Source organism: Microchirus variegatus (assembly GCF_963457635.1).
Source record: "Microchirus variegatus genome assembly, chromosome: 9".
Taxonomy (NCBI): Eukaryota; Metazoa; Chordata; class Actinopteri; order Pleuronectiformes; family Soleidae; genus Microchirus; species Microchirus variegatus.
The window spans coordinates 9,685,897-9,713,531 of record NC_139810.1 but is presented as its reverse complement, the minus strand read 5'-3'; the positions used below and the strand labels follow the sequence as shown (position 1 = coordinate 9,713,531).

Genomic DNA, 27,635 nt, shown 5'->3' with positions numbered 1-27,635 from the left:
ATAATGCTAGAACATGTCCTGTCCTCAGCAACTTACCGGTGAGAGTGAATCGTAAAATAAAGTAAACGTATTGGTTCATTCTGTCTTCAGTGATTGTATCCATTTTGGGTAACACTATTAGCATTAGTTAAGCATTAATAAATATACTGAATTCATCATTTATAACACATGAATACTCATTAGTATGTTGTTTATAAACACAGTTATAAATGTTTTACTCATCCCATCAGCTGAGGAACAGTGTCCAAATAGCTGCTGGACTCAAGCAGCCAATCAGCATCCACCTCCAACACACAAGCTCTTTGACTTGCAAGAGACTGTCTCTGTGTCCAGCAGTCGCTCAGTGCATCAACAACGCTTCAGCACGAGTAAAACATTTATAACTGTGTTTATAAACTACATACTAATGAGTATTGATGTGTTATAAATGATGAATTGAATATTTATTAATGCTTATCTAAAGCCAATAGTGTGCACTTATTATAAAGTGTTACCTACAATTTGTGCAATGTGTATAACACTTTCTTATCCGTTTTTGGTGTAGTGTTACAGCGCCACTCACAGGCCTGGCGTATGCACTACAATGTTTTGAGAAAAAATAAAAAGATTGCTTACTTTTTGTTCTTGTGTGAATTATCAAAGCACCTGCATGTATACACCATATTTGGAAGACAAATGACTATTCTAGCATTGTTAACAACTCCCTATGCTGCAAAGCAACCAAAAAAAAGAGCCAGACAATTAGAAATTTGAAAATATAGGTGTATATGGGCTGAGCGTTTCAGAGATGGAGAGATTACCTCAGAGATAGAGTTTTTTTTGCAGAGAAATAAAAATCTTTATTTTCCAGTTAACAAATAATCAGAAAGGAATTGATATTATGTGTTTGTGGTTTCTCCACAGGGCTGAGGGAAAGATAAAGCATTGCCGTGTGCAACAGGAAGGTCAGACCGTGGTGCTGGGCACCTCAGAGTTTGACAGCTTAGTTGATCTCATCAGCTACTACGAGAAACACCCTCTGTACCGCAAAATGAAGCTGCGTTACCCCATCAATGAGGACACACTGGAGAAGATCGGCACTGCTGTAAGTACACTTGTACTTGCACATTTTATAGAAGTTAATACACAGAGGTAATAAGAGAGTCCTTCAACTTTGTGGTGAAAACCACAGTTAAATCAAATGTTTAACCTCTTGCCCAACAGGAGCCAGACTACGGGTCACTGTACGAAGGCAGGAATCCAGGCTTTTACGTGGAGGCAAACCAAATGCCAACATTTAAGGTCGGTCATGTTTTTAATCATGTTTTTTTAATTAATTAATTAATTAAGATCTGCCCCTTTGGACCTGTGTATCACGGTGTTAAAGCCCTCTGCTTTGTCTCTTCAGTGCACAGTGAGAGCCATGTATGAGTACAAAGCTCAGAGAGACGACGAGCTCTCGTTCACCAAAAACGCCATCATCTCTAATGTTGACAAACAGGAAGGAGGATGGTGAGTGATCAGCATTATTAAATAATCCATTTAGACCCAAGGTCACAAATGTGGACTACAATCCAGATCTAAAGCTTTGAGGTGGTTTATTAAGCGTAGTTTCAGACCAATAACTGCCACCACTGGTATTGTCATTGGTGCATTCCTAACAATGAGGTTAGTTAGAAATTCGTTTTTTTATATGTTCTTACATCTCTGTTCCTCTCAGGTGGAAGGGAGACTGTGGAGGGAAGAAGCAGCTGTGGTTTCCTGCCAATTATGTGGAGGAGATCAGTCCTTCAGCTGCGGAGCCTGACAGAACTGTGAGGATCACACACACACACACACACACACACACACACACACACACACACACACACACACACACACACACACACACACACACACACACACACACACACACACACACACACACACACACACACACACACACACACACACACACACACACAGCATTCCTACTGAAGACACTCATAGATATAATGCCTCACCCTAAAACTAAGTCTTAACCCTCAAAAAGCCTTTAAAGGTTGTGAGGACCACAGATAAAATGTCCATCCCTGGGGTTTATGTTTTTCTTGGTCCTCACAAAGATACACACACACACACACACACACACACACACACACACACACACACACACACACACACACACACACACACACACACACCTGTGCTCCACTCAGGCCTCAGAGATTCATGTGTAATGTGTATCATAACTTCCTCCTCTTTTCTGTCAAGCAGGAGATCACAGAGAACAGCCCTCTTGGAGATCTGCTGAGAGGAAGTGTGGATGTGTCTTCCTGTCAGATTGGTGAGTGACCTCTCCACTTCCTGTTTGACTCCGGATTGCTGAGTAGGCAGTCACCTTGCCAGAGGGCCGTCCGACCTCCCGTTTCTGGACATCATTTGCTTACACATCATCTCTTATCTCTTTAACGACCCAGTCAACATTTTCTTTACTGTCTTTTCAGCCATTATCGGCCTCATTCATTATTAATCTAGTATGTCCATACAGTTTGATCATGACTGCTGCTTTTCTGCACAGTGCTCTAACTGGTATTTTTTTGACATCACCCAGTCCAGTCAATACACCGCCCATTAGTGTTGGCACACACTGTCAGGAATTGTTATGGCCTGTGCTCATCAGCTCATGAGCCTCTTTCTGTATTTGTGTATGACTCTCATGTTCCACCTAGTGTTACTTGTGAACGCATGACCACTGGCTAAAGAGCTCCAGTTGAAATGAGAAAGCTGAGGCTTAGAAAAGCTTCCCGAGGTACCAGGTTGGTTATTTTGTATATTATATTAGCATTTCATTTCATCTAGAGCTGCAGTTACAGTAGGTGTCTATTTATTAGCCCATCAAGTGAAAACTTATCTGCACTTTTTATGATAGTGGATTAACCATTTAAGTCGATGCAGTTGCCATTTTCTTCAAGCAAATCTATGATCAGCATTATTTTCAGACTGCAGTATTAAAGTTGAATTTTTCCCCGATTATAGATGTCTGGATTTTCTCGCTGTTTTACAGTAGGGTAACTGGTTTCCATTCATTCAAGTACAGTCAAAGTTAAGAGGGAATGATTTGTCCTCATTACTTTCACCAAGGTTCTTTTTCTGGGAACACTCGTCCGTCTGTCTGTGAGCAGCATAACTCAAAAAGTAATAGATTTTGATGAAATATTTGAGATATGGTTGACATGACACAAGGAAGAAATGATTAGACTCTGTTATGTGGTAAACTGGAGGAGTCTTGGTGGATGTTTGTCCTCTCTGAATGCTTTCTTTTATTGCTTTTTCTTATCTGCTTCCTTTTATCTTCTTCTGCAGTCGTGCGTACTGAAGGGAAAGGCAGCAGACCCCACGTCTTCTCCCTGGTGCCTAACAACATGTCCATGAGGACAGGCCCTGTGCTGGACGTGGCTGCGAGCAGCCATGAAGAGCTCAAGGAATGGGTGTCCAAGATCCGCGAGGTCGCCATGACCTCCGAGGCCAAGGTGAATTGCGCTGTGTAAAATGATAGAAAAGAGAATTATGACTTGCTCATGCCATGTTGTGCGTTTGACTTTTACTAGATATTATACATCCATCTGGCATCTAAAACACCACTCCCATTATGATAATAATAGAAATTCACCTCGATTCACTTATTGTTAGTGCTGTTTTATCGCAACGATGCCATATTATTGTATATTGTTCCATCACTAGTTGTAGCTGAATCAAGTTGTTTCTCTGCACAGCTGGAAGAGGGGAAGATGATGGAGAGGAGGAAGAAGATTGCACTGGAATTATCCGATCTGGTTATCTACTGTAGGCCTGTGCCTTTTGATGAAGACAGTAAGTGAATTACACTCGCTCAGTAGAGATGAATACACACACACGCAGCAGAAGCAGTACAGGCAGGTCAGCTCTGTCTTTTCTCCCCGTCACCCCTGTCAGAAATTGGCACAGAGCGAGCCTGTTTCCGGGACATGTCCTCATTCCCCGAGACCAAGGCGGAGAAGTACGTCAACAAGATTAAGGGAAAGAAGTTCCTGCAGTACAATCGACTCCAGCTGTCCAGGATTTACCCCAGAAGCCAGAGATTGGACTCCTCCAACTATGACCCACTGCCCATGTGGCTGTGCGGGTCACAGCTGGTAGCACTTAACTTCCAGACAGCAGGTGCTGAATCTTTGTTCTTTTTCAGTGCAGAGCAGCATCATTTGATAAAAGCTGATAAATGCTTATTGATTCTTCCCTCTCTCAACGGCAGACAAACCCATGCAGATGAACCAGGCTCTGTTCATGTTGAATGGAAGGAGTGGCTACGTCCTTCAGCCGCCCATCATGAGGGACGATAACTTTGACCCGTTTGACAGACAAACGCTACGAGGCCTTGAAGAAGTCACTCTAGTGATAGAGGTACATAATAATAATGAATAATAATAATGCATTATATTTGAAGGTGCCTTTCAAGACACTCAAGGTCACCGTACAACAAAAAATAATAATAACTAAAAATAACAGCAACGGGTAGGGTTAGAGAGTTAGAGGGAGTAGGCCTGTTTAAAATGTGAGTTTTCAGGTGGGATTTGAAGATGGGGATTGAAACAATATTCCTGATGCCGGGGGGAGGGAGTTCCAGAGGCGGGGGGCAGAGTGGCTGAAGGCTCTGGCCCCCATGGTGGGCAGGAGGTGCAATGAGGCTGATGGATGAGCCAGAGTGTCCGGGAAGGGGTGTTGATGTGAAAGAGGTCAGAGAGGTTATGGATGGCCTTGAAGGTGAGAAGCAGAATTTTGAAATCGATGCGGAATTTAACCGGAAGCCAGTGAAGCTGTTGCAGAACAGGTGTGATGTGATTGATAGATGGGATCCTGGTGATGATGTGGGCGGTAGAGTTCTGAACCAATTGGAGTTTATGAATGGACTTGTGGGGAAGACCAATAAGAAGGGAGTTACAATAGTCAAGGCGGGAAGTGACCAGGGAGTGGACCAGGATGGCAGTGGAGTTGGGAGTCAGAGATGGGCGGAGATGGTTGATGCTGCGGAGATGGTAATAGGCTGACCGAGTGGTGTTATTGATGTGGGTTTGGAATGAGAGAGTGCCGTCAAGGACATGCAACTACGATGTCGTTCTACATCTCAAACTGTGCATCAAACATATGAACTACTATACCGTAATTCAAGAATGAGAACTAAAATATATGAACAGTTTTAACATATTGTATAGCATTTTAAATTGCCATAGATCATACATGAGAACAGTCTAAAACTAGGGCTGCAAGCAATCGTCATGGTGGTGACTTTTGAAAGTCCTCAGAATTTGTTTCTTTACAAAAAAATAAATAAAATACATACTTTAGTGTAAGAAATCTAGACTTTTACATTTACAGTATTTGCATTCACTTATAGAAAATCTTAAACATAAACAATGTTTATGCTCTAATAAAAAAGCTTTTTGATACACTTTTTGAAGCCGTTCTATGGAGCACAGCAGGAACTTGAGGGAGACAAGTATCCAACACTTAATCATGTGTGGCGTAAATGGCACAGAGACTTGCTTGTACGTAAATTGATAATACTGGACCTCAACATTACTGTGGCCAGAATTAACCAGGTGAGAATGTTGTCACACAGACAGGAATGGCGTACGTGCTCAGGCCCACACTCTTCTGCAACACACTGGAGGTGCAGGTAATACCAGGTGTAAAGAGAGCCTAAGCCAATAACAATGGAGAATGTGACTGCACCTGAATCAGGTTCACTTTGGACTTCCTATGGATATTCTTATCTCTAATGTCCATAGAGATTGAATGTCCACAAAATAACATCATAGAAAAAAATACTCTCCTTACTAGGATATATTTTACATTTACCTGTATTATTTATCATCCAAAGGTTTTGGGCGCACGGCACTTGCCCAAACATGGACGTGGCATTGTGTGTCCCCTGATCGAGATCGAGGTGTGTGGAGCCGAGTACGACAGCGCCAAACAAAAGACTGACTCAGAAGGTGAGAGCAGCTGTGATTGTTTCCACGGTGGTGTCTGTGCCCGTAAAGAATTTAGAAACATGTAGTTACTGTTTACTGGATTCAGTGTCCTCCAGTGTCATTTCCTATCTGGTCGCAGAAAAACAGGAAGTCGTACAAAACAACAAAGCCATGTGTGAGGGAAACAAAAAGGGAAAACACTGCTGTGGTGTGTGGGTGGAGTTGTAGTCCAGCATTAGTTCATGGTCCAAGTTCAGACAGTTAAAGGGGAAGCATCCAAGAAAACGAATATTGTAATGATATTACGGTTTTTATTTTTCTCTGAGAAACTTACACTTCATTAATGAAGATGTTCACTTCCCACTGCTATTTTTCATGACATTCCTTGCAGTGTTTTGAAAGTGGAAGGAAAAAAAAACATTTCCCATATTTTGGCGGAGGTTTAATTAATATCCATGTAAAATGTATTATTTTTATTATTATTATGTGTAACACAGACGCTGTTTTATCAGGTCAGTGACTTGAAGAGTTACTGTGACATTTAATCCATAACTGCATCAGTGGTAAATAAGAATATTTCAATACAGTAACATGGGAAGGGAGAACAATTCCTCCAAGTTTTGTGGCTGTGTCCTTAAACATAAGAATTAAACTACATAACCCCTAAAGTCCCTAAAGATATTTTGCTATTGTGCACACTTATTATTGTGACATTTTACTCTAAATGCACACAAGTCTCATTTAGAGCTTCACAGCTACCATAACTCTAATCATGTTTTAATGAATGTCATATTAGGACATTCTTGCTGCTGAATCCACTCAAAAGGGTGGAATTCAAGGGCTGAAATAGCAGTCATTAAAAACAAAACAAACAAACACACAATGTAAGCAAGCTGTTAAGAAATGAAAGTGCATTCTGGACATGGGTGCAAACTGGAATGATATAAAAACAAATGTGTAAATAAATGCAGGTATCTAGTCATGCATGTACACACACTCACACACATTCACACAGTTGAAAAATCATCTTCATCATGTGAAGCACTTTCCAGGATTTTTGTTTCTCTTTTTATAAAAAAATTGGTGGTTACATGTTTTTATTTTCTTCCATCGTCTTTTCCTGTTCTGCAGCTGATAACGGTCTGAACCCAACGTGGCCCCCAAAGCCATTCCGTTTCACAGTGTGCAACTCTGCCTTTGCCTTCCTGCGCTTCGTAGTGTATGAGATCGACATGTTCAGTGACCAAAACTTCTTGGCCCAGGCCACATTCCCCATTCATGGTCTGAAGACAGGTAACGCAGCAGCAAAACACTACATGCTCAACCAGTTAACAGTTGAATATTTGTTCTTGTGACTATGTACTGTGATTAAAAAAGATTTTAAAAGTCTGATTTCCTCTCCAGGTTACCGCTCAGTGCCTCTGAAGAACAGCTACAATGAGGATCTGGAGTTGGCTTCTCTGTTGGTCCACATGGATGTCATCAGAGGAAGGGTGAGCCGTGGTTTGTTTGGACAAGCCTGACTTGAATGAATGAATGAAGGCTTTCAAACATGTAAACATAAACACACCAAAAAATAAAACAAACATAGTCAAAATTGTAAGGAGTTAAAAAATAAAAGTCTGAAAAGCAGTAGGAAGAATCACAAGCTTATTTAGTCACGTCCGTTCTCTACAACTTGTGCTGTTCCATTTGATTAAATTTGTGTTGGAAGATTATCCAATCCAACTTTATGTATAAAGCATTTTAAAAACAACAACAGCATAAACAACATAAAATGATGTCGGAGTAGGGCTGGACGATTATGGCAAAAATTATAATCCCAATTATTTTTGATTGACATTGAAATTCATTCATTTCAAAACTTGAGTATTTATTGAACCACCAAAACTCAAATACAACTTAAAAGAACAGGCAGAAATAAATGAGTAACAAGTACAATAATAATAATAATAATAATAATAATAGTAAATTAAAATAGTGATACCAATAAAAACAATATATAACCAATCTACTTGCACTGCTGCACAACTTGCAAAAAACACAAATAACACAGGCAATATCAAAACAAAATACTCTTCTTTTTCAAAAAACAAAACAGTGCTATACTCCCTCCAAAATTGTCCAGCCCTATGTCAGAAGGAAAGTCAATGCCAAAGCATATTTAAAACGTTCTATAGTTATAGTCTGTAGACCAAAGTGCTGTGCGGCAATAAAGCATCAATAAACACTGAAAAACAGCCAGGTTTTACAGGGTTTCCTGGAAACATTATAAAATTTGGAGTCAACTTAATGTGAACGTTTAAGAGAAGTTTTTAATGAGGGACTGCTCTGGGAAAAGACTCCACGCTGCATGAGTGTCACGTGATAAGCGAGGCATGCATTATGTTCATAATACGCATTATGACATTTCCCTGATAATTGTTGGAGATTAACCCACAACTGATCTACAGTTCGGCTTTGTTCGGCTTGATTCTTGTGTCGGATGTCTCTTACTGTGACGGCACTCTGACCAATCAGTAGCTGCCAGTCTGACGACGTCACGCATAGTTTCGACTCAGCACGCCAGAGCAGGTACAAAAAAAAGGTACTATGCTCGTGGAAACCCAACTTTGCCGTGCTGAGGCGAGTCGAGCCGGTGGAAAGATGCCATAAGAAATGATGTAATATCAAAGCAAGAGTCCTTTGGTCACTATCGGGGTCAACCTTTGTTAAACTACTTGAAGACATGAATGTTGGGTACAATGTTGTGGAAACGTTTTGAACATGATGTGATTTTAGCTCCACCTACTGTTAACCTCCAGTATTCTCTGAACAGCTGTGAATGGAAACAGAAAAGAGAAAAATGAGGTCTACATTTTCACGTATTGTCTCAGGAGGAGAACGGAGAAGCCCTGAGTCCTTTCCTCGCGGTCGGGGCCACTTCGGTGTCGGCCCAAGCCGGTGGACACGAACGCCTCGGGGAGCTGAGCCTGGTGTCTTCGACAACCTCCAGCATGTCCACTCTCCCTCAGTCTCCGGCCCAGGCTCTGGCCTTCAGAGGCATGGACGCCTCCTTCGAGCCTCGCTATCAGTCTCCTCTGGACGACTTCAGGGTTTCCCAGGAGACACTGCTGGACCACATGGACCCTCAGAACAGTCGGTGAGTGTCTGACTGTGCTGTTTTTATATGATTTTTTTTTCTTAAACGGGAGAAGCTTCTAGACGCTTTGTCTTTACCTCAGGATGTTGCAGAGGACCAGAGTGGGCGGAGAGAACCGCGTCTGAGTCCAAGCCAATCAGCCCGAAAAGCCCCTCCCCACCCAGCCGCCTCTCCTCGTACCGATGATGTCACTCACTGCTGTGAACACTGTTTCCATGGAAACGCCCGCCACCGCTTTTGGCCTACATTTCAGGCAGCTCTCCCTCCCTGCCTTCACTCTCCCAACAACCCTGCCGCTCTCTGAGCGCTCGCCCGAGGAAAGGAGAGGCTGTGGGGGGAGAAACACAAGAGCTGAACCTAACTTCCATCTCTGGAGCGGTCACATTTAGCAGGCGGTCAGGCGTGAACAACAACAGCAGCAGCTCAGTCAGGAGGTGAAGAGGAGAGAAAAAAGAGAGAGAGTTAGCTTCTTCTTCTTTTTTTTTTTAAAGGTTTAGGTTTGAAACTGTTTCCAGTTCCGTTTCCTGTCGCTCTCCTCAATTCAACAACATCTGAACATTTATATATTTATTCCTGCTCCGCTGTTGGCCAGAGAAAAGCAGCAGCAGCAGCTGACCTGCTCTCAAAGAGTTCCTGTCTCCATGTTTTTAATTATTCTAATTATTTAAACCTTTAAAACGTTCATAATGTGACTTCTTTTGTTATGTATATGTGTCAAACATGAGGGCTCTCTATGGCTGTTTTCAACATCTCTCTCTCTCTCGTTGCTTCGTGGAGTCTAACCCACCCTGATCCTTTATTTAAATCTTTAGTTTTCATTGAAATGGAGGAAGTGGTAAACCTGCTTTTAGAAGCAGAGGGAGAGAAGGAAATGGTTTATGTTCTCTTTGCACACGCAGAAATAACATCATTTCTAATTAACATTCCAAAAAAAGGAAAGTGCACATCATTCCATGTCCAGTGTGACACATTCATACATTCGTCTCCTTCACTAATCGTTTTCACACCTCGTGATGTCATAATTTGACCCCAAAACAAGGCTGCGTTCAGAGAATCGGCTCATAAACATGTTCATAAATCTCATATTGTTCTTTTTTTAACACTAACATGTAAACCTGTCGACTAAAACGATAACGGCGCTGAGTAATATATTCAAATACTGATAGAGTTCCATGAGCTTATATCAACACATTTTCGTGTGTGTACAATAATAAGTGTAAATCTGAGCTGTGGTTTGTTCCAGCTGTGCTGTGCAGCTCTAAATTGACAGGGTTTATAAGTGAATGTTTCTGATCATGTGGATGAACGACATTGGCACTAAATTAAGCACCAAGAAGCGTCTCCTAAATTGTTTTTTAATGTCCAAGTGAAGGTGTTTCCTGTTTGCCAGAGTAACCACTTCTGCAGCTGTCAATGTCACGGCACTCGATTTTAAGTTTCCACGAGTTAAAGCTGCTGACGCCCTCTACACCTGGCATTAGAAAAGTGTTTTCTGTGATCAGATACAGATCAGATTCACCACATTTACACCAGGTATAAACGTGTTTCTCCAGATGGCTCTCTGATCCCTACTCTAACGTCACCACTCCCTCTAGACCACAGTGCTATCGTATCGACTCCTCTTTGCTCTTCCCCCGCTTTGAGTGCAAAACCGTTCTGTTACACTTGTGTTCAGTGAGTTCATAATGCGTCTCTGACCCACTTCCCAAAAGTGGTTTGGCAGATCGGACAACAATCCGTCCGGGCGTGGTGTTTACACCTGTGCTCACAAGTCATCAGGGTGCCGTCCCACTGCAGTCACAGAAAACAAGTTTTAATGTCATGTGTAAAGGAGGCCGAGATCACTGAGAACTGATGCAGTATGAAGCTATTTAAAGGTCCAGTGTGTAACTTTAACAGGGTTTGTTTACAGAAACCACAGAGAATACAAACCTACTTAAAAGGTATTAAGTGTGTAATCACTTTATATAAAAACGCTATTGGATTTTGATGCCTTAAAATACGCCCTCTTGTATTTTAGGCTTTACAGAGGCAGCCATCTTGTGTAACCCTGTTTCTACGGCCACCAAAGCGCACGTTTCACGTGGAGAAAGCATGTTACGCGAACACAGAACGACATCTTTTGCGGTGTAAAGGGAGGAGTGAGCGGAGTGAGTCTGCTGCTAACACACTGGACCTTTAACAGAGATTTGAACTCACTGATGGCAGCTTTAAATCACCACTGCCCCATGAGTTTGTGTAACATCCTCTTTACTTCTTCCATTCAAACCTTTCCCTTCGTCTGTAAAGGAGTTCTCGGCTCCTGTGAGAACGTGTGTGGGAGTAAACATGGTCATAGTTGTTGATAATTCTGCCCGAGGTCTGTGTTAATCCCCACTGTTCATGTTCTCACAGGTTTTTGTCTCCGTGTGATGACGTGGAAACACCGAAGCCATATGGTTGTGAATGATTAAGGTCTTTAAAGAAACCTTTTTTTAAATTCTTTTTTTTTATTTTAATCCCAAAGTTGAACCATGTTATTCTCAGTTTCTCGGGGCAGTCGATGGCGACGAGCTCCCCCTCCTCCTTCGCTCCACTGCTCTGATTGTTTTGCTAATGTCCATGTGCCTCCATCTTTGTACACGTCATAAGTCGCACGCCCCCTGCTGGACTTAAAGCGCCCTGCACAGACACAGGGACACCCACACAGTTGGATCCATCCTTGACTCCTCCTGTTATGGTTTTTTTTTTTTCTTGTGCATTGGCAGGAGGACCATCTGTGTGATGGAGGGAAGGGGGGCGGGGCTTAATGTGTCTTTTTTTATTTTGTGACTGTTTTCTTACGAACGAGTCTCATTTACAGTCGACCTCTCGGTCATGTGCCTCAACTCTGGAGAGGAAAAGTATTCATTTAAAATGTTTGCCTTTCATATGAAACATATTCAAGCCTGAAAAATAAAATACTACTTAACACCACGTTGTTCTTCTCTGCTTTACAATTCACTTACACTATTTATTTTATAGTTTGCTTTCATCAGCATTAGAAACAGAGTTGACTATGTTCAAATAATAGAAGCTGTTCCAAGAAATATAACAAATATTGCTTCTTTTTTTTTTACTTCTCTGAGAAAGTTTAAAGTTAATCTGCAACTATTTTAATCATTGATTAATTGACAAGTTGATTGTTTTAGCTTTTAAAGCAAGAACATTGTAACACCCATGGTAAGTTTTTTTTGTTTTGTTTTCCATCTCATCTGTTGTCGTTATGATTCATTTAATATAATTTCTATTTTAGTAGTGATTTAAAATAGATAAATTGTTTTTTTCTTAGATTTTTGTTTGTAAAACTCTGAACTGTGATATTTCTAAATTTCACTAATTCAATCTGATTTTATGTAGTGTGTATTAATGTAGTTGGTGAAAAAAGGACATTAGAAACTCTGTATTGCACATTCCTATAGCCTCTGTATATTGTCTACGTCAGGGGTCTCAAACTCAAATGACCTGGGGCCCAATGTGCATCTTTTGTGGTCAAGAGGGGGCCGGCCTAGAGAACAAAAAGTGGGGGGGGGGAAAACAACTGTTCACAACATTGCATCATGATATCACACGTATTTTTAATACTATGATGCTAAATGTATTATGTATTAATATTTATTTTAAATTACATAAATAATAGTGTGGACAAATGTAATTAAAATTCGTACCAGGAGCCGTTTCGGCCACTGCCATTTGTAGCGTATTTATATATGTAATGTGTTGTATATGATACATTTAATATTGGGATAATTATGACCAAATGTCTTATTACTGTTATAATAAACATTACTAGCAAACATATATTCACCAAATCACCTCGCTGGCAGCTGTGCCTCAGCTACACACTGTGTTTAAAAGACGCTGAGGTCGTGGGCCATGTTTTGATTATAACATGTTATTTACATGAACTTTTTAATCTTTTAGTACTTATATTTGGGACTCAGTGGGCCATACCAGTCCCCAAAATGTGAAAAAACAAGACTGAGTCATGTTTAGGGCCGCCAGAGACCCATGCTCTACGTTTTAACAAAGTAATGGAAACAATGGGGTTGAACTTAATTTAAAAGCTCTGATATTGATTCATAATATGTTTGTGATTATTTGCTTTTGTTAACTTGGTTCGTTTTTTTTTACAAATTCTAGCCACATCAGAGAGAGCAGTGAAGCTGAAAACATGGTAAGAGTCACTAGTAGATTCTTCAGTGAAGGCATTGGCAAACATCTCATTTCATTTCTGAATTTAAAACTACAAAAATAATTTGTGGAGAGCTTTTTTTTCCTCCACATCCACGCAAAATTGGTGAACTAACTGAAATGTCTACAGCTGCAACGATTAATTGATCACTAAATTAATAATCAACTTTGAAAAACAAAAATTATTTAAACAAGTAATCTGGTTTTCGAGCTTTTAGAATGTGATTTTTTTTTCTTTCATCTCATTAGCTCCACAAAGAACAAATTTGGTAACACTTTATAATAAGTACACACTATTAGCATTACTAAATATTGAATTCATCATTTACAACACATACTCATTAGTATGTAGTTTATAAACACACTTATAAATGTTTTACTCATCCCATCAGCTGAGGAACAGTGTCCAAATAGCTGCTGTACTCAAGCAGCCAATCTGCATTTTTGACAGCTCTTTGACTTACAAGAGACTGCTGTCTCTCTGTGTCCAGCAGTCGCTCAGTACATGAGTAAAACATTTATAACTGTGTTTATAAGAAATGAGTATTGATGTGTTAAAAATGATGACTTCAATATTTATTAATGCTTATCTAAAGCTAATAGTGTGCACTTACTATAAAGTGTTGCCAAAAATAATTCAAACTTGATTCATTCAAGTTTGTGAACAAAACAAGACTAGAGCTGTAACTAACTATTATTTTCACGATTAATCGAGTAATCGCCATAAAATATTTTGTCAAACACGTCTTGTTTTTGTCCACAAACCAAAATGATTCAGTTTGAATGATTTCTTTGTTACATGGAGCAAAGAAACAAAGAGAATATTCACATTTAGGAAGCTAAAACAATCAGAAATCTTGTTTCAATAATGAAAAAGATTATCCAAATTGTTGATTGTTAAATTAATTCATTATTTGATTAATCAATTATTAAGAGTTGACGATTAATCAAGTTATCGTTTCAGCTCTAAAAGAGACATTTGAGAAACACAAATCAACATTTTAACATTTTCTGATACAAATGACGATTTGATTCATTGAGAATGTAATTGTTCTGAAATCAAATGATGTCCAGCCCTTATTAACACAGCAGGACAGTGTAGAAAAACTACACTGCATCACATTCATGCTGGAAAGTTTCTGGACAATAATAAATATTTGATGTTTTATTTCAAGGGATTATTTTGTCCAATGAGGCACAGAGGCCACACGTTTTTATTACATTCTTATTTATTCTGCAAATACAGTTTGTAAAAATTATACATCAAGCCTAAGTTATGGAACTCTGCTAAAAGTTTCACAGCTCTTTTACAGTCAAATTTATTTCATAAGAAAGTTCCACGATGACAAAACGTATGTACTTTAGTACACGTCAGCGACGCTAAAGAAGAAGCAGCAGCAGCAGCAGCAGCAGCAGCAGCAGCACAGTCGATGCTACGACACAAACCATGATTCCACAAAGTCTTCATCTACCGCGTCCTCCTGTCTACGTTTTTATCGTTTTGTTTGTCTGGGACAGAACGAGGCGGTCTCTCGTTTTCATGCGTCCGCTCAGCCCGAGAAATGAAAAATGAAGGGATCAGTGTCCGGGTGAACAGCTGAGCGAGGGTGTTTGCAAAAAAAAAAAGAGAGAGAGCAGGAAGGAGGGGGAAAGAAAGTTTCCTTTAAGGCCGTTAAAAAAACACCCTGGGGCTGTTTGTTGAAAGTTGACTTGATCGATAACCTGAACACCAACATGTCTGCTGATGACTAAGTCTTCTCCCTTTTTGTTTTTTTAACTCATTTTGTTCTTCCCCTCCACGTCTACGTTGTTGTGTTTTTGCTTTTGTTTGAATCCAGCAGGTGAAGTGAAGTGACGCTGCAGAGAAGCGCCTCAGTCTGCCTCCTCCTCCTCCTCCTCCTCCTCCTCCTCCTCCTCCTCCTCCTCCTCCTCCTCCTCCTCCTCCTCCTCCTCCTCCTCCTCCTCCTCCTCCTCCTCCTCCTCCTCCTCGTCCTCGTGGTTCACACCTTCACTGCATTCTCAAGGTAAAATGGTGGACGTGAAGAGGACACTGGTGGTGGTTTTAACGGTCGTCTCACATAGAGGTCATCACTACCTCTGAGGGTGTGACTGAGACAGTGGGGGGGGGGGAATGAAGGAATGAAGGATGTCTGTGTTTTCGATCCAGTGATCCAGTAACAGCGTGTGCCGCCTTTTCCTCCGACTCCAGACACAAAGAGTCCAACCACCTGCACGTGAGCGCCATCTTCAGACTAAAATTGTCTGTCACCTCCTGTGGAAAAAAAGGGGAGAAAAAAAAATGAGATATGTCCACAAATGTCCCTAAAGTGTTTTATTAATATATACATATGTATGTATATATGTATATATGTATATGTATATGTATATGTATATATATATGTATGTATTTATTGTTTCCCAAACACTGGGTCACAACCTCCGGATGGGTCGCAGGAATTTTTGGGGGGTCCCCAAACAAAATTGGCTGAAAACTAGCCTACGCTGTCGGGGGGCCGACAGCAAGGGGTATATCCGCGAACTTGTCCAATATACCCAAAGTATACGCACTCGCACCTGCCACCAACTGTTTAAATTAATTATTAATAAATTCAACAAAATAACTGTTAAATATTATGATATAATGCTGACTACACTTTATACATGTTCAAAGTATCCATATAAACTCGATATTGAACACAGAATACCTGAACTCATAAATTTCTCTCTAGTTTTTAATAAAACTAGTTCACCTATTATACCTTGTTAAATATTATGAATATTAAAATGCTAACCACACCTGCCATATCTTCAAAGTGTCCAAATTTCATGAAAAAGCATACACTATGTTTATTCAATTTCATGAAAAAGCATACAATATGTTCAAATTTTCCATTCAATGCATTAATAAAGAAATGGAGGCTTAACTATTTTTTATATGATAATTAATAAATGTATATTATAATGTAATAAATATTATGAATAAGTGCTAAATAAACCCATGATATCCTCAATGTGTCCAAATGAGCTCAATAATAAAGAAAAAATGCCTTAACTATTTTTTCTGTGTTCACTAATAAGTTAACCAGTTAACTTATTGTGTAACTATTACCAATCATAGTCAAAGTAATAATGATTGTACTTGTAGATAGTTGTTACATGAATCATTGTACAAAATTTGAAGGCGATAAAGCCGAAAATGTGTTTTTAGCATAATATATTAATTAATAATAAAGCTACAAAGATAGGGATAATGCTCAGGTGGTATGTGATGCCCATGCAAAATTTGAAGCCAATACCTGCAATACTTTGGAAGATACAGGCGAAAATATGGTTTTTATATCATTATATAATTAATTAACTAATTAATAATAATGGTAGACAGCTCAAAATCAATAGGGATCATCTACAGGGGGTATGTGACCCATAAAAAAAAAAAAAAAATATGTTATCTCAAACGCCTTTCCAGTTATCGCGTTAACGGCTAAAATCTGCGGACGCGGAAGATGACGCGGACGCGCGAGACTGATTACATAATATCCGCATTTCTCGCAGATATAATTATTAAGATCTATGTGGATTTTAGGGCAATTATTTTTGATTAAGCAGGACTTGTTTGGTCCACAAAATGTACGACAATGTGGAAAAACGTTGATTTACCAAATGTTTTATTTTGTCCACAAATCAAAATTAATGATTTGTTAATGATTTATTTCTGTTATACGGAGCAAAGAAACCAGGAAATATTCACATTTAAACTGATCAAATTCACCATGAAAGTGGTTTACAGTTAACTTCAGTCATCATTTTGAGTTTTGATTCCACATTTCCCACCATTTTATGCCCAAAACCAATAAATGGATTAATTGTAATTTCCACCTGCGACGTGACAAAACGAAATGCAGCACTCTGGGTACATGAGCAGCGTTTAAAAGGACACACAGAGAGAGAATAATACTATAATACTACATTAGAATACTTTATAAGTATAAAGTTAAATCCATAATGAAGTTGTGCTTAACAGCCTTGCCCCCCCTGCCTGAGGATCGAGGGACGAACGTGTGTGTCACTCATGATGCAGGACATTTTGTCCAAACAATATTGAATATATAATGTATGTATAGACTAAATACATGAAAACGGGTCATGGAAAAACTAAACCTTGTTTTATTAACTTTTGGATTAAAAGACTTCACTTTCCCAGCAAACATTTCTGAGAACAAAAAAGTTAAGTCGAAGAACTAATAATCTGATAGTGATGATTAAAAAAAAAGCAAACATTAGCTTTGTCTTTAACTAATGTGAACAAACATCAGCTCAGCTCATTTTCATTTCAGTTAGATGACGTGTTTTTGTGTTTGTTGAGCTGAGTTTGGGTCTGAAGCTGTGAAGAAAATAAGGAGCAAAAAAAACAGAACAACAAAACAACAGAAAGAAACTCACATTAAGTTGAAGAATCAGAGAGCTTGTTTTAATAATAAAAAAATACAAAATAAACTACCAGATTAGTTGAAGAATGGTTGCAGTCCTGGTGTTTGTGTCACATTTAGAGGCAAAACATTCCTGGCAAATTTCCAGAAACTCTATGAAAACTTTAGTTTAGGAATTTGGGAAAAATTCCAGATACAGCATCATATTCCAGGTAGCTAGCACCATGATAAATTAGCCCCTTTAAATGGTGCTAGCTGTTAGCCTTTTAAATGACCAGCTAGCCTCTTAAATGAAAGCTAGCACCATGATAAGCTAAGCTATAAATTAAATGATGCTAGCTGCTAGCCTCTTAAATTATAAGATAGTTCCTTATATTATAAGCTAGTCTCTTCAATTATACGATAGCCTCTTAAATTATAAGATCTCTTCACTTATAAACTAGTTCCTTAAATTATAAAGGTAGCCTCATAAATTATAAACTAGTCTCTTAAATTATAAACTAGTTCCTTTATGTTAGCTTCTAAAAAAGCCTCTTAAATGAAATGGTGCTAGCTGCAAGCCTCTTAAATTATAATAAAGCCTCTTAAATGAAAGATAGCACCCAAGCTAGCACCATGATACGCTATCCTCTTAAATGAAAGCTAGCTCCATGATAAGCTAGCCTCTTAAATGGAATGGTGCTCGCTAAACTTACATTTAGCTTAACTGGTTTACGGGCTAGTCAACTACCGTAATAGATTTTAAATAGTTGCTAGTTAAACTTTAACATCATTGACCAGATATCTACCTCATAATATCATCAAAACTTTCTTGACTTTATTTAGTCCTGGTACTGTAACTTTAATAAGTTCATGTGTGTAAATCATCTGTGAGGTCATGTGACATTGCATGTAGGGGGAGTGGCCTCAATAGCCCTGCAGTGAGCTCTGTGTCTGTGATTGAGGAATCACATTTATATTTAACTATATTTGCATCATATCTGATTGTTTCAGCCAATATTGTGCTACAATATATTATTTAAAGACTTGGTGACTACCTTCGCTGGGATCCAAGGTCTTGTCATCGTTGACTTCCTCTGCGTCTGCCGCAACAGCACCACACACCGACTGCTCCATCTTCTCCTCACTTCCTCCTCCCGGCTGGGACTCCAGAGGGGAGGAGCCTGTCGCGTGCGGCTCGGCGGCCACGCTTTCCAGTTCTGTGACGTAAGCGTTGACGTGATTTCTTGGTTCCGCCTGGAGTAAAGTGGCCTTGGTGGCGAACCAGTGTTTGACCAGGTCTGCAGTTAAGCCGCTCTGCTGTACCAGATCCTGCAACTGTGAAGAAAACAATGAATTTTTACATTTCTGTTCATCAATTATTACAAGATTACAGCTGAGGAGGTGGTCTCTGATGTGTCCTCAGGACATATTGTGTTCATGCTCAGGAATGTGGACAGACATCTTCAAAACCCCCTCCAAATTTGTTTTTTTTTGTGATCAGATCCCAAGACATTCAGAACTGAATTCTGTTAGATCTGCTTCTGTCAGAGGACTGATGTCAATACACAGGTCATTTGCTGCGTTTCACTCATGGTACGGTGCAGTTTGGTACAGTACGATGCACTTTGGAATGGTACAGCCCTGGGTCAGGCTTGCATTTCGAATGAGAGCTGAACCTTTAGTTGGTAGGCAGAGTGTGGGCCGTGCCCACTGGCTGGTGATGCTGTATCGAGGCAACCAACGACGGTATCAAATGCGACACAACAGACAACAATGGAGGACATACAGCAGCTCGTTTGTCTCAAAAATACATCAAGATTTGTATGAGAACAGACTGCAAGTGGAAGAGACATTTTTCATTTGCCCCAATCAGCTGACGGGCGTGGGTGGAGCCGGTCTAGCTCCAACCTGACCCTACCATTTTACTCTGGTGCCCCAAGGGAAGGGTGCCAAAACAATGGAACAGTACGGGTTGATTAATTTGGTACTATTCCTCATGGAAACGCAAAAACAAAAAATGACATACCATCCTGAGAGCGAACCGTTCCACTCGATGGAAACACAGTTATAGTGAACAAAAGACTGACTTTTTAGAGCAAAAACCCTCCGGTCATATCTGTCATCTAGGCACAGAATGAATGAACTGCTCTTATAAAGCGTGTTGATGTTGTGGTCAGTACCTGTGTTTCGTCCAGCATGCCGTGGTTTTCCAAGTGGGTCTGGAGGATTTGTGTTTTGTCCCTCAGCAGTTCGTCCTCCAGAGCTGTCTTCTGATACTCCTCCAGCCACTTCAGTTGACCATTTTTCTGCACGTAGCGACAGTCTCCAAACCAGCGCACCACTTCCGGTCTGGACAGTCCAGACACCAAGATGAGGTCATCATACTGGGCAGCAGACGGCCACTGGGTGCGAGCGTAGACTTGTTTGAGCATGTGAAGTTGCTCTGCGGTCTTCTTACCTCGGCCAGTTGAGGGTTTGGGCGAGTGCGATAGTTTGAGAGCAGTGGTGGAGGACAGGGAGGGTTTGTGTGTTAAGGTAGAGGACTGGGAGGATTTGGGGTTCGATGAAGAGGTGGGGCCTGGGGAGGACACAGGCGATGAAACCGAGGTGTCCAACCCTTCTGCCTCCGTTTTGCCACTGGCCTCTGTCACCTTCAGCATCTTCAGATTGATTTTTATGGGGTTCACCTTCAGTTCTCCAGAACCATCCTCTCTCTGACGCTCCTCGTCATACTCCATTTCCTCCCCCTCTCTTGTACGATCTGCCTCCTCTTCCTTCTTCTTCTCTGCTGCTACTCTCTTCCTCCTTTCTGAGAACCAGCCATGGATTTCCCTTCTGGTCATCTTGGTCTCAGATCGCAGTCTGTCCACTTCTTCTTCAGCTGGATCAGGGTCCTGGGCGAAACTGGACTCGAGTGCTTTCACCTAAACATGACACAGGTGTGGACAAGGTCAGCACATTGAAGAAAACTCATCTGTAACACTTAAAGTCTGTCACTGTTCAAAAATACTTTTCCAATCTCAGAGTTTACTTGACGCCTCAAACCACTAACTTCCAGCAGAAATGAAGGTGGTTACAGAGCTAAGCTCACAAAAGGGCTGCACCAAATACCAAATGATCAATGAATCCACTATTAATAAATTACTACAATAACTGCAATGTTCCAATTGTTTAGACAAACAAATAATGTTTTGATTAAAACAAGTTTGGTGACAATAGTTCCTGCTTTCTTTGCTGCTCTACAACAGTCAACTGAATGTCTTGTGCAAGACAAAACATTTGAGGATGAGGATTGAGGATTTTGGGAAGCATTGAGAAATGTAATAATCTTTCCGCTACTCCCTACAGCAGGTCATCTACCTCCATGTTATCCTGTCCTTTATGTCCTCTTCTGTTACACCAACTGTCTTCATGCCCTCCTTCACAACACAACATCCATAAACCTTCTTTGTGGTATTCCTCTTTTGAATATGCTAATTTCTAGTCCTGTTAAAAGACCCCCTTTTGTTGGGTCACTCCCAACAAAAATTTCAGCATATTCAGCTCTGCCACCTTCAGCTCTGCCACCTCCAGCTCCGCCTCTTGTCTTTTAGACAGCGTCACTGTCTCCAATCCATACATTATAGCATGTCTCATTAGGTTTTGTAGACCACCCCTATCATTTTTGCTGCCATCCATCAGCCCAGACACTCTTCTCCACCCACACCACCGTACCTCTCCTACACCTCTATTGTTCACTGTCCATTGCTGTGGATGGTTGATTTAATCTCATCCACTTTCTCTACCTCTACTCCAGTCTCTTGTCCACCTGTCCCCTACTCTCACTAGATTTGAATATCATCTGCAAACATAGTCCACAAAGACACCTGCCTGACCTCATCCATCACCAAGTGCACTCCAAGTACAGCACTGTCTCACTGTCCTCATACATGTCCTGCACCACCCTCACATACTTCTCCGCCACTCCCCACTTCTTCATTCCATTGTCTTGGCACCGATAAGCGTTCTCTATACTTCTCCATCACCACTCTCAAAGCATGCGTCCTGGTTGCCTCTTCTGTGCGCACCATTGTTCGATGCAACATTACACAAAGAATGACCTTATTTGTATGCCATTTACAGTCATCGTCATAGTGGAGCATTGTTGCAGTTGACATAAAACCAATCACTTCCTGTGTGCAGTGCAGAAACGTTGCCATGCAACACAGGATCTATTGAGAAAGAGCGAGAAGCTGATGGGCTTTTTTTTTTACGCACTACTGCTTAAATATACACAGGATGGGAGTCATTTCTATACAGCTGTCAATGTATTGCCCGAGTAGTGTAAAAAATACTTTTGATTCATTGTGAAACTGCAGTGGGTGAGAGGACATCAGCTGCGCAGGTGGTCTAAATGCCTGGGATTTAGATGCATTTATATGCATTCACACCTGAACTTAAAGGTGAACATTGTAAACCGATCACTCAGGACTAGGTGTGCATTAAAGAACCAATTAATCAGTAACTATTTGGATAATTATTTAATGCGTTTGTGTTTTATTAATAATTAAAGCACATTTTCTGTTTTTTCTTTGTGAATATTTTCAGCCGTTTTGCTCCATATAATAAAGAAATCATTAAAATAAATTCATTTTGGTTTAAGGACAAAACAAATAATTTGAGAACATCATTATTTCCAGGTTTGGAAATAAAATGACCCACATTTTTCAACATTTTCTGAAGCAAACCCCTGATCGATTATGGAAATAATTTTAGAGGGGCCTGCCTGGTTTATGTCACTCAATGTTCTCACCTGATGTGGTTCTCTCTCCTTGTAGCGAATAGCTGTGAAATCAGGAGAAGGTGGTCTGTGGTGTCTACGCGATGGTGTGGTGGGTGAAGTGGGAGTCTGTGTTGCAGTTGGACTGTGAGCTGCAGAGCTGTGCTGGGGTGTTTTAGCACCAGAATTGCTGCTGCTGCTGCTTTCTGACAAGTCACCAGGGTTGGTACTGCCTGCCGTGCCACTCCCTGGTGTACTTGAACCACTCCCTGTTCCCACACTAGTGCCAGACCTATTACTCTGTGCACCTGTGCTTATGCGTGGGCCTTTGTGGTTGCGGAAGTGGTAGCGCCGATCGCTGAACCACTTGCGAACTTCTCGTACTGCGAGCCCAGTCAGTGAAGTGAGGCGAACCACCTCCTCCTGGTCGGGAAACTGAGTGACCTGGAAACTGTCCTTCAGAGCATTGAGTTGCTCTTGAGACTTCTTGCTCTTGAAAAAGCTGGGGTCAAGGAATGCGTTCACAGGTGTCCGCGAGCCAAATGCGCTGCTGATAGGAGCTGAAGGGGAGGGGGAGGAAGATTTGGAGCCAGGAGAAGGAACATCCTCCATTTTGAAGGACAGAAGGTCAGGGTCAACGTCATCTGTGCTTATGCTTGTTGCGTTATTTTTGTTGCCGTTACAGTTTTTGCTGCCTTTTTTGCCGTCTGTGGTGCTTTTACTGTCCATGGTTACACTCTGCACAACACTGATATCACTGTTCTTATCATTTACATGGCTGCTAGCATTCCTTTTACTCTTGTTACTGCAGTCTGCATTAGCTATGCTGTGTTTACCATTGACACTGTTCGCCCTACTGTGACCACTGCTTCCAAGACTAAGGTTGATGACACTTGCTTGACTGCTACTAACAATGCTGGTCAAAGCCCCTCCCCCACTCCGACCGCCCTTGCTGCTGCTAATAACAGTGCTCCCACTGCTGCTGCTGCCCACTGTCCCCACAAACATGCTGACGCCTTTGTCTGCCACCAGGGCTGCAGCAGGCCGCGCCTGCATCATGGGACGAGCCGCGGCCTGGGGTTTAGGTGTGACGGCCAGCGCTACAGGAGCACTGTTGACCTGGATACCGTTGGCCATTACAGGCTGTGTGACGATTACCCCGCCTTGGCTGACAAGAGACCCTTGCAGGATGTGAGGGATACCAGCAGCCCCCAGTGATGCAGGCAGGACTGTGATGGTGTGCTGGCCTGGACTTTGTTGGCTCTGGTTGTGCATGCTGGATGGTGCCGTCTGGATGATGGTATTGAACATCTTTCTCCTGGCCTCCTCGATCTCCTCAGGAGACCAACTGATGCCTTGTTTAAGTCTCTGGGCTGTGAACCAGATCTTTATCTGCTCTTCGGGGAACCTTGTGACCACAGTCAGGTAGCACAGCTCAGCCTTGGTGGGGTACGGGAACTTATTGAAGGAGGTCTTCAAGAAGGAGGAGGAGTCCATGGAGGCACTGTATGTAGGGATGCTGCTCAAAGGAATCATCACCTGGCAGGGAAAATTAGAGAGGAGATGATTGTGATTCTATTAACTGCTTAATTCAATACAGATAAATATACAATATAAATAAAAACAATTACTTTGGGGAGGTTTTCAGAGGAGGAGGGAGAGGAGGCTGTGACTGGGCTTCTGTTCTGAACCACTGAAACCACCTGTGGCAAACAGATTATATATATATATATATATATATCTTAATAAAAAATGTGAATAATAACTTAACTGGGTGTATAGAAGAAACAGAAACACCACACACCTGTGAGATTGGGGTTTTGAGCACAGGTAATGCTCCAGAGCCGTTAACTATCTGAATTGCTGAGGATAGGGTGACCTTGGTGGTTCCATTTTGAACGATTGTGGGAATGTGGGTGACCTTCACTGCAGCAGTCTCTTTTCTTTCTACATCTCTGGACGAAGACACAGAATGAGGGTCTGGGGAAGAATCATTGCAGACTGGTTGAGATACCACAATCCGCTTGGGCTCCGACTTGCCCTTCAGCATCCTCATAATGGGGGTTTTGCTTATAGTAATCTCGGCATCCTTGCCTGAATCTGCCTCAATTATCAGATTCTGCTCCACCACAACCCCTTTGTCCTTCTTCCTCAGTTGTAAAGTGGTGTTCCACGTGCTGGGGTGAACTCTGGCATTGTGCAGGGCCAGACCCTCAAACTTGGGTGCTGAAATCCCACAGCTCAAACATAAGAAACTGGGGTCTGTGCGAAAGTCTGGGTGCCCACTGTAGACGTGATCCAAGAACAAATTTAGATCATGCGTTTCAAAGTTACAAGGCTTACAGGTGTAAGTGCCAGCACCTTCTTTGTCAATGTTCGCCGCCTCTGGTTTAGAGGACTCCCCAGGGTCTATGTGGACATGTTTCTCCAATCCAGAAATCTTGGTCTGACGGAGAAGAACCATGTCCTGTTCAACCTCCTCTGAAGGACGTATAATCTTGCTCGGTATCATACAGGGAACAGTAGATTTCCTTTTGCTAGCCATGGTGAGAACGCAGGGTGAGAAGGGTTGGACAAATGAGAGTGGGTGGGGTGTGAGCGAGAATGCAAGCCGACTATAGACCAGACGTGGGGGAAGGAGGACCGCGGTACTTGTTGTCCATAGGTCCACTTGCAGTTCTCACTGCTCTTCTGATTAAAAACCTGGAAATGAGAGGAGAACATGTGTCAGTTCTCATGCTTTCTGTCAAGATTACACTATTACAGTATGCAAAGAGGAAAGAAATGGAGAAGCAGGGAGAGGAGGGGAAATAAGATGGTATAGCTTACACTGCTGTACTCTCAGCTTGACAAAACATATGCACAGCTGGATGTTTTCAAGTAAAATATCAACAGTTCATGATATTAGCCAGGATTCTGACAATGATTAAAATCCTGAGATGTAAATATTTAAATATAAAAGGAGAAAAAAAGAAGTATCCCCCACACTCTTGCGGCTGTCTCTTTTATGGGGGCATTAAAACAAGCTCAGTCTGCTTCCTTACTAAAGGCATTTTGGGAGAACTCCCGTCCATCGCTTTCCCCTCCCCCACGCAACTCCGTCTCACTTCCCCTCCTTCAGACACACCCCCACAGTGAGAGCACATTCTGTATTTCTTTTTATTTCCATGTAGCTTCAATGGACACCTTTTCAAACAAATTTCAGAAATTAAAAGCTAAAATGAATGTGTTGCTTTTGATTCTTAACAACTGTGCAAGTGGGTGGTTCCACAGATGTTCCATGGGAAGATGCCATTCTCGCTAAACAATGGTACAGGCCGCACGACACCAACCTGCCAACCAAATATGCATCTTAACATTTTCACATCACCTCAAGATCTTACATCTAAAAAGTGGCAAAGTTCCCTGTGGATAACTTTTACGCTCCTTCCTCCAACCATTGAAAGGGTAGTGATGCAGGATCACAGGAGAGCTCTAGGGCAATTACTCCACCAATCACTTTGCACAGACATGACACCTCTCGCACAGAGCTGCACCAGCTCACAAAGTTGTTCAAAGGATTGTGAGAGATCAACATCTAAAAAAATAATACGCTTTGAAACATCTTGAAAGTCCAGTACCACCTTACGCAAACACATTTTACAAGCAAATACAAACCAAGTGAAGCCTTTTTTTTGGGTCAACGGCTCTAATCTAAAATAGTCTTTCCCTTCCCGCAGACAAACATAACCACTCCATGCAAACATTTAACTTGTCTGAGACTACTTTCAGATTGAGTGTAGCCTCTCTCTGCATACTATAAACATCTCAGGTGAGCAGGAGACGCCGAGTCAGTGTCATCATATGATGAAGTATCAGATAAAGCACAGATTAATAAAATCCATGTAGCCACAACGTGCACAGCACATGCTTTGACACCAAGTCCCAGCTTAAGGCCCAGTGAACCCTCCCAGGACTGAGGTGTGACCAACGTGCACACAGTTCATGTTTCAGTTCCAGTTAAAGGGATAGTTCAGGTTTATTGAAGTGTAGTTGTACAATGTGATAGGATCTGGCTTCACACGTGCTGTGTTTACATACACGGCCAGCAAAAGGTCTGTTCATGAGAAGAAGAAAAAACATGCTTAAGATGTGTCTGCATCTCTCTGCATTCAAATGGATCAACACATGATTTATCTTCTAATGGCAAATCTTTGGTGTTTCATGCAAAACAGCAGTGTGCAGAAAGCTTGTCCATTTGGGCTGCTGTAGAAACATGGTGGCGCAAGATATTGGTTACCTTTGAGCAAAGCCCTTGCTTAAAATTAAAGGCTTATTACTGTAAAGCAGTGGTTTATTAAACCTTTTTATACCAAGTACCACCTGAGAAAATATTGAGCTGTCGTACATTAAAATACAGCAGTTAAAATGGGACGAGCAAAGTCAGTTACAAACTTCTCACAGGAGGCAGATTTATTCCCAATGATAATTTCTTCTCTCATTTGTTTCATTTTCTATGCTCTCAGGTCAAATTTCCTAACTTCCTCAGCTACACTCTGATCATATACCCAGATATACATACTGCACTTCTGATTTTCCTCCAAGTACCATCAGAGGAAGCTTGTGTGCCTAAGTTTTAGAGCCATGGCTCTGAGACTATGAAAACCAAACCTTTTTTGTATACACTACTTGCAAAAAGTTAGGGATGTTTGGCTTTTGGATTCAATTTCAGAATGCACCTTAAATGCACTATAACCTTTACAGGTGAACTTAAGTTAAACTTCTCTAAATGTTTTAATGCACATGTCCAATTGTTTCAGTACTTAATGAATAACATGCTGGTCTCAACAAGGCGATTAACTGCAAAAAAACACAACTATCTGATGTAGTGGTTCAATGAATACAATTCAATACAATGAATTTGTATTCAAACAGTCATCAACACTTCAAAATTCATCAAGTTATTGAGACATTGAGATATTTTGTTGTGGTATTGCTAACACTGTTTATTACCAGTGAAAGCAGTGATTTTAAATGTAATTTACTCAAGTGACACAAACTTTCCAAACCAGGCAACAGCAGACCCGCAGCTCCTGTATAGCCACTAAAGCTAAAAATGTTGATTTGTCACTGTGGACTTTGGTGTGGGAGAGTGTGCCGTTTAC

The 27,635-nt window shown here is 41.2% G+C and overlaps 2 protein-coding genes across 3 annotated transcripts in view; one reads left to right on the top strand and one right to left on the bottom strand.

Annotated features, from left to right (window-relative positions):
• plcg1 (phospholipase C, gamma 1) overlaps positions 1-12,001 on the top strand; it is a 36,109-nt gene extending 24,108 nt beyond the window's left edge. Inside the window, exons 20-33 of one of the 2 annotated variants that reach the window (XM_083895051.1) lie at positions 904-1,084; positions 1,204-1,281; positions 1,388-1,491; positions 1,700-1,793; positions 2,236-2,305; positions 3,325-3,491; positions 3,735-3,831; positions 3,934-4,158; positions 4,250-4,398; positions 5,876-5,990; positions 7,101-7,262; positions 7,374-7,462; positions 8,846-9,111; positions 9,194-12,001. In XM_083895051.1, the coding sequence (XP_083751177.1) occupies positions 904-1,084; positions 1,204-1,281; positions 1,388-1,491; positions 1,700-1,793; positions 2,236-2,305; positions 3,325-3,491; positions 3,735-3,831; positions 3,934-4,158; positions 4,250-4,398; positions 5,876-5,990; positions 7,101-7,262; positions 7,374-7,462; positions 8,846-9,111; positions 9,194-9,236 (1,840 nt within the window). In that variant the 3' untranslated portion in view covers positions 9,237-12,001. Of the gene's footprint in view, positions 1-903; positions 1,085-1,203; positions 1,282-1,387; positions 1,492-1,699; positions 1,794-2,232; positions 2,306-3,324; positions 3,492-3,734; positions 3,832-3,933; positions 4,159-4,249; positions 4,399-5,875; positions 5,991-7,100; positions 7,263-7,373; positions 7,463-8,845; positions 9,112-9,193 lie in introns of both variants that reach the window. The other variant, XM_083895050.1, reaches the window with a different exon arrangement.
• Positions 12,002-15,361: 3,360 nt separating this feature from the next.
• Positions 15,362-25,036, bottom strand: zhx3b (zinc fingers and homeoboxes 3b; the record flags this gene model as incomplete). Its single annotated transcript, XM_083895588.1, has 6 exons — positions 15,362-15,595; positions 18,788-19,067; positions 19,913-20,656; positions 22,525-24,030; positions 24,123-24,194; positions 24,296-25,036. The coding sequence occupies 6 exons, from the start codon at positions 25,034-25,036 to the stop codon at positions 15,576-15,578; spliced, it is 3,363 nt and encodes a 1,120-aa protein (XP_083751714.1). The 3' UTR covers positions 15,362-15,575.
• Positions 25,037-27,635: the final 2,599 nt, after the last annotated feature.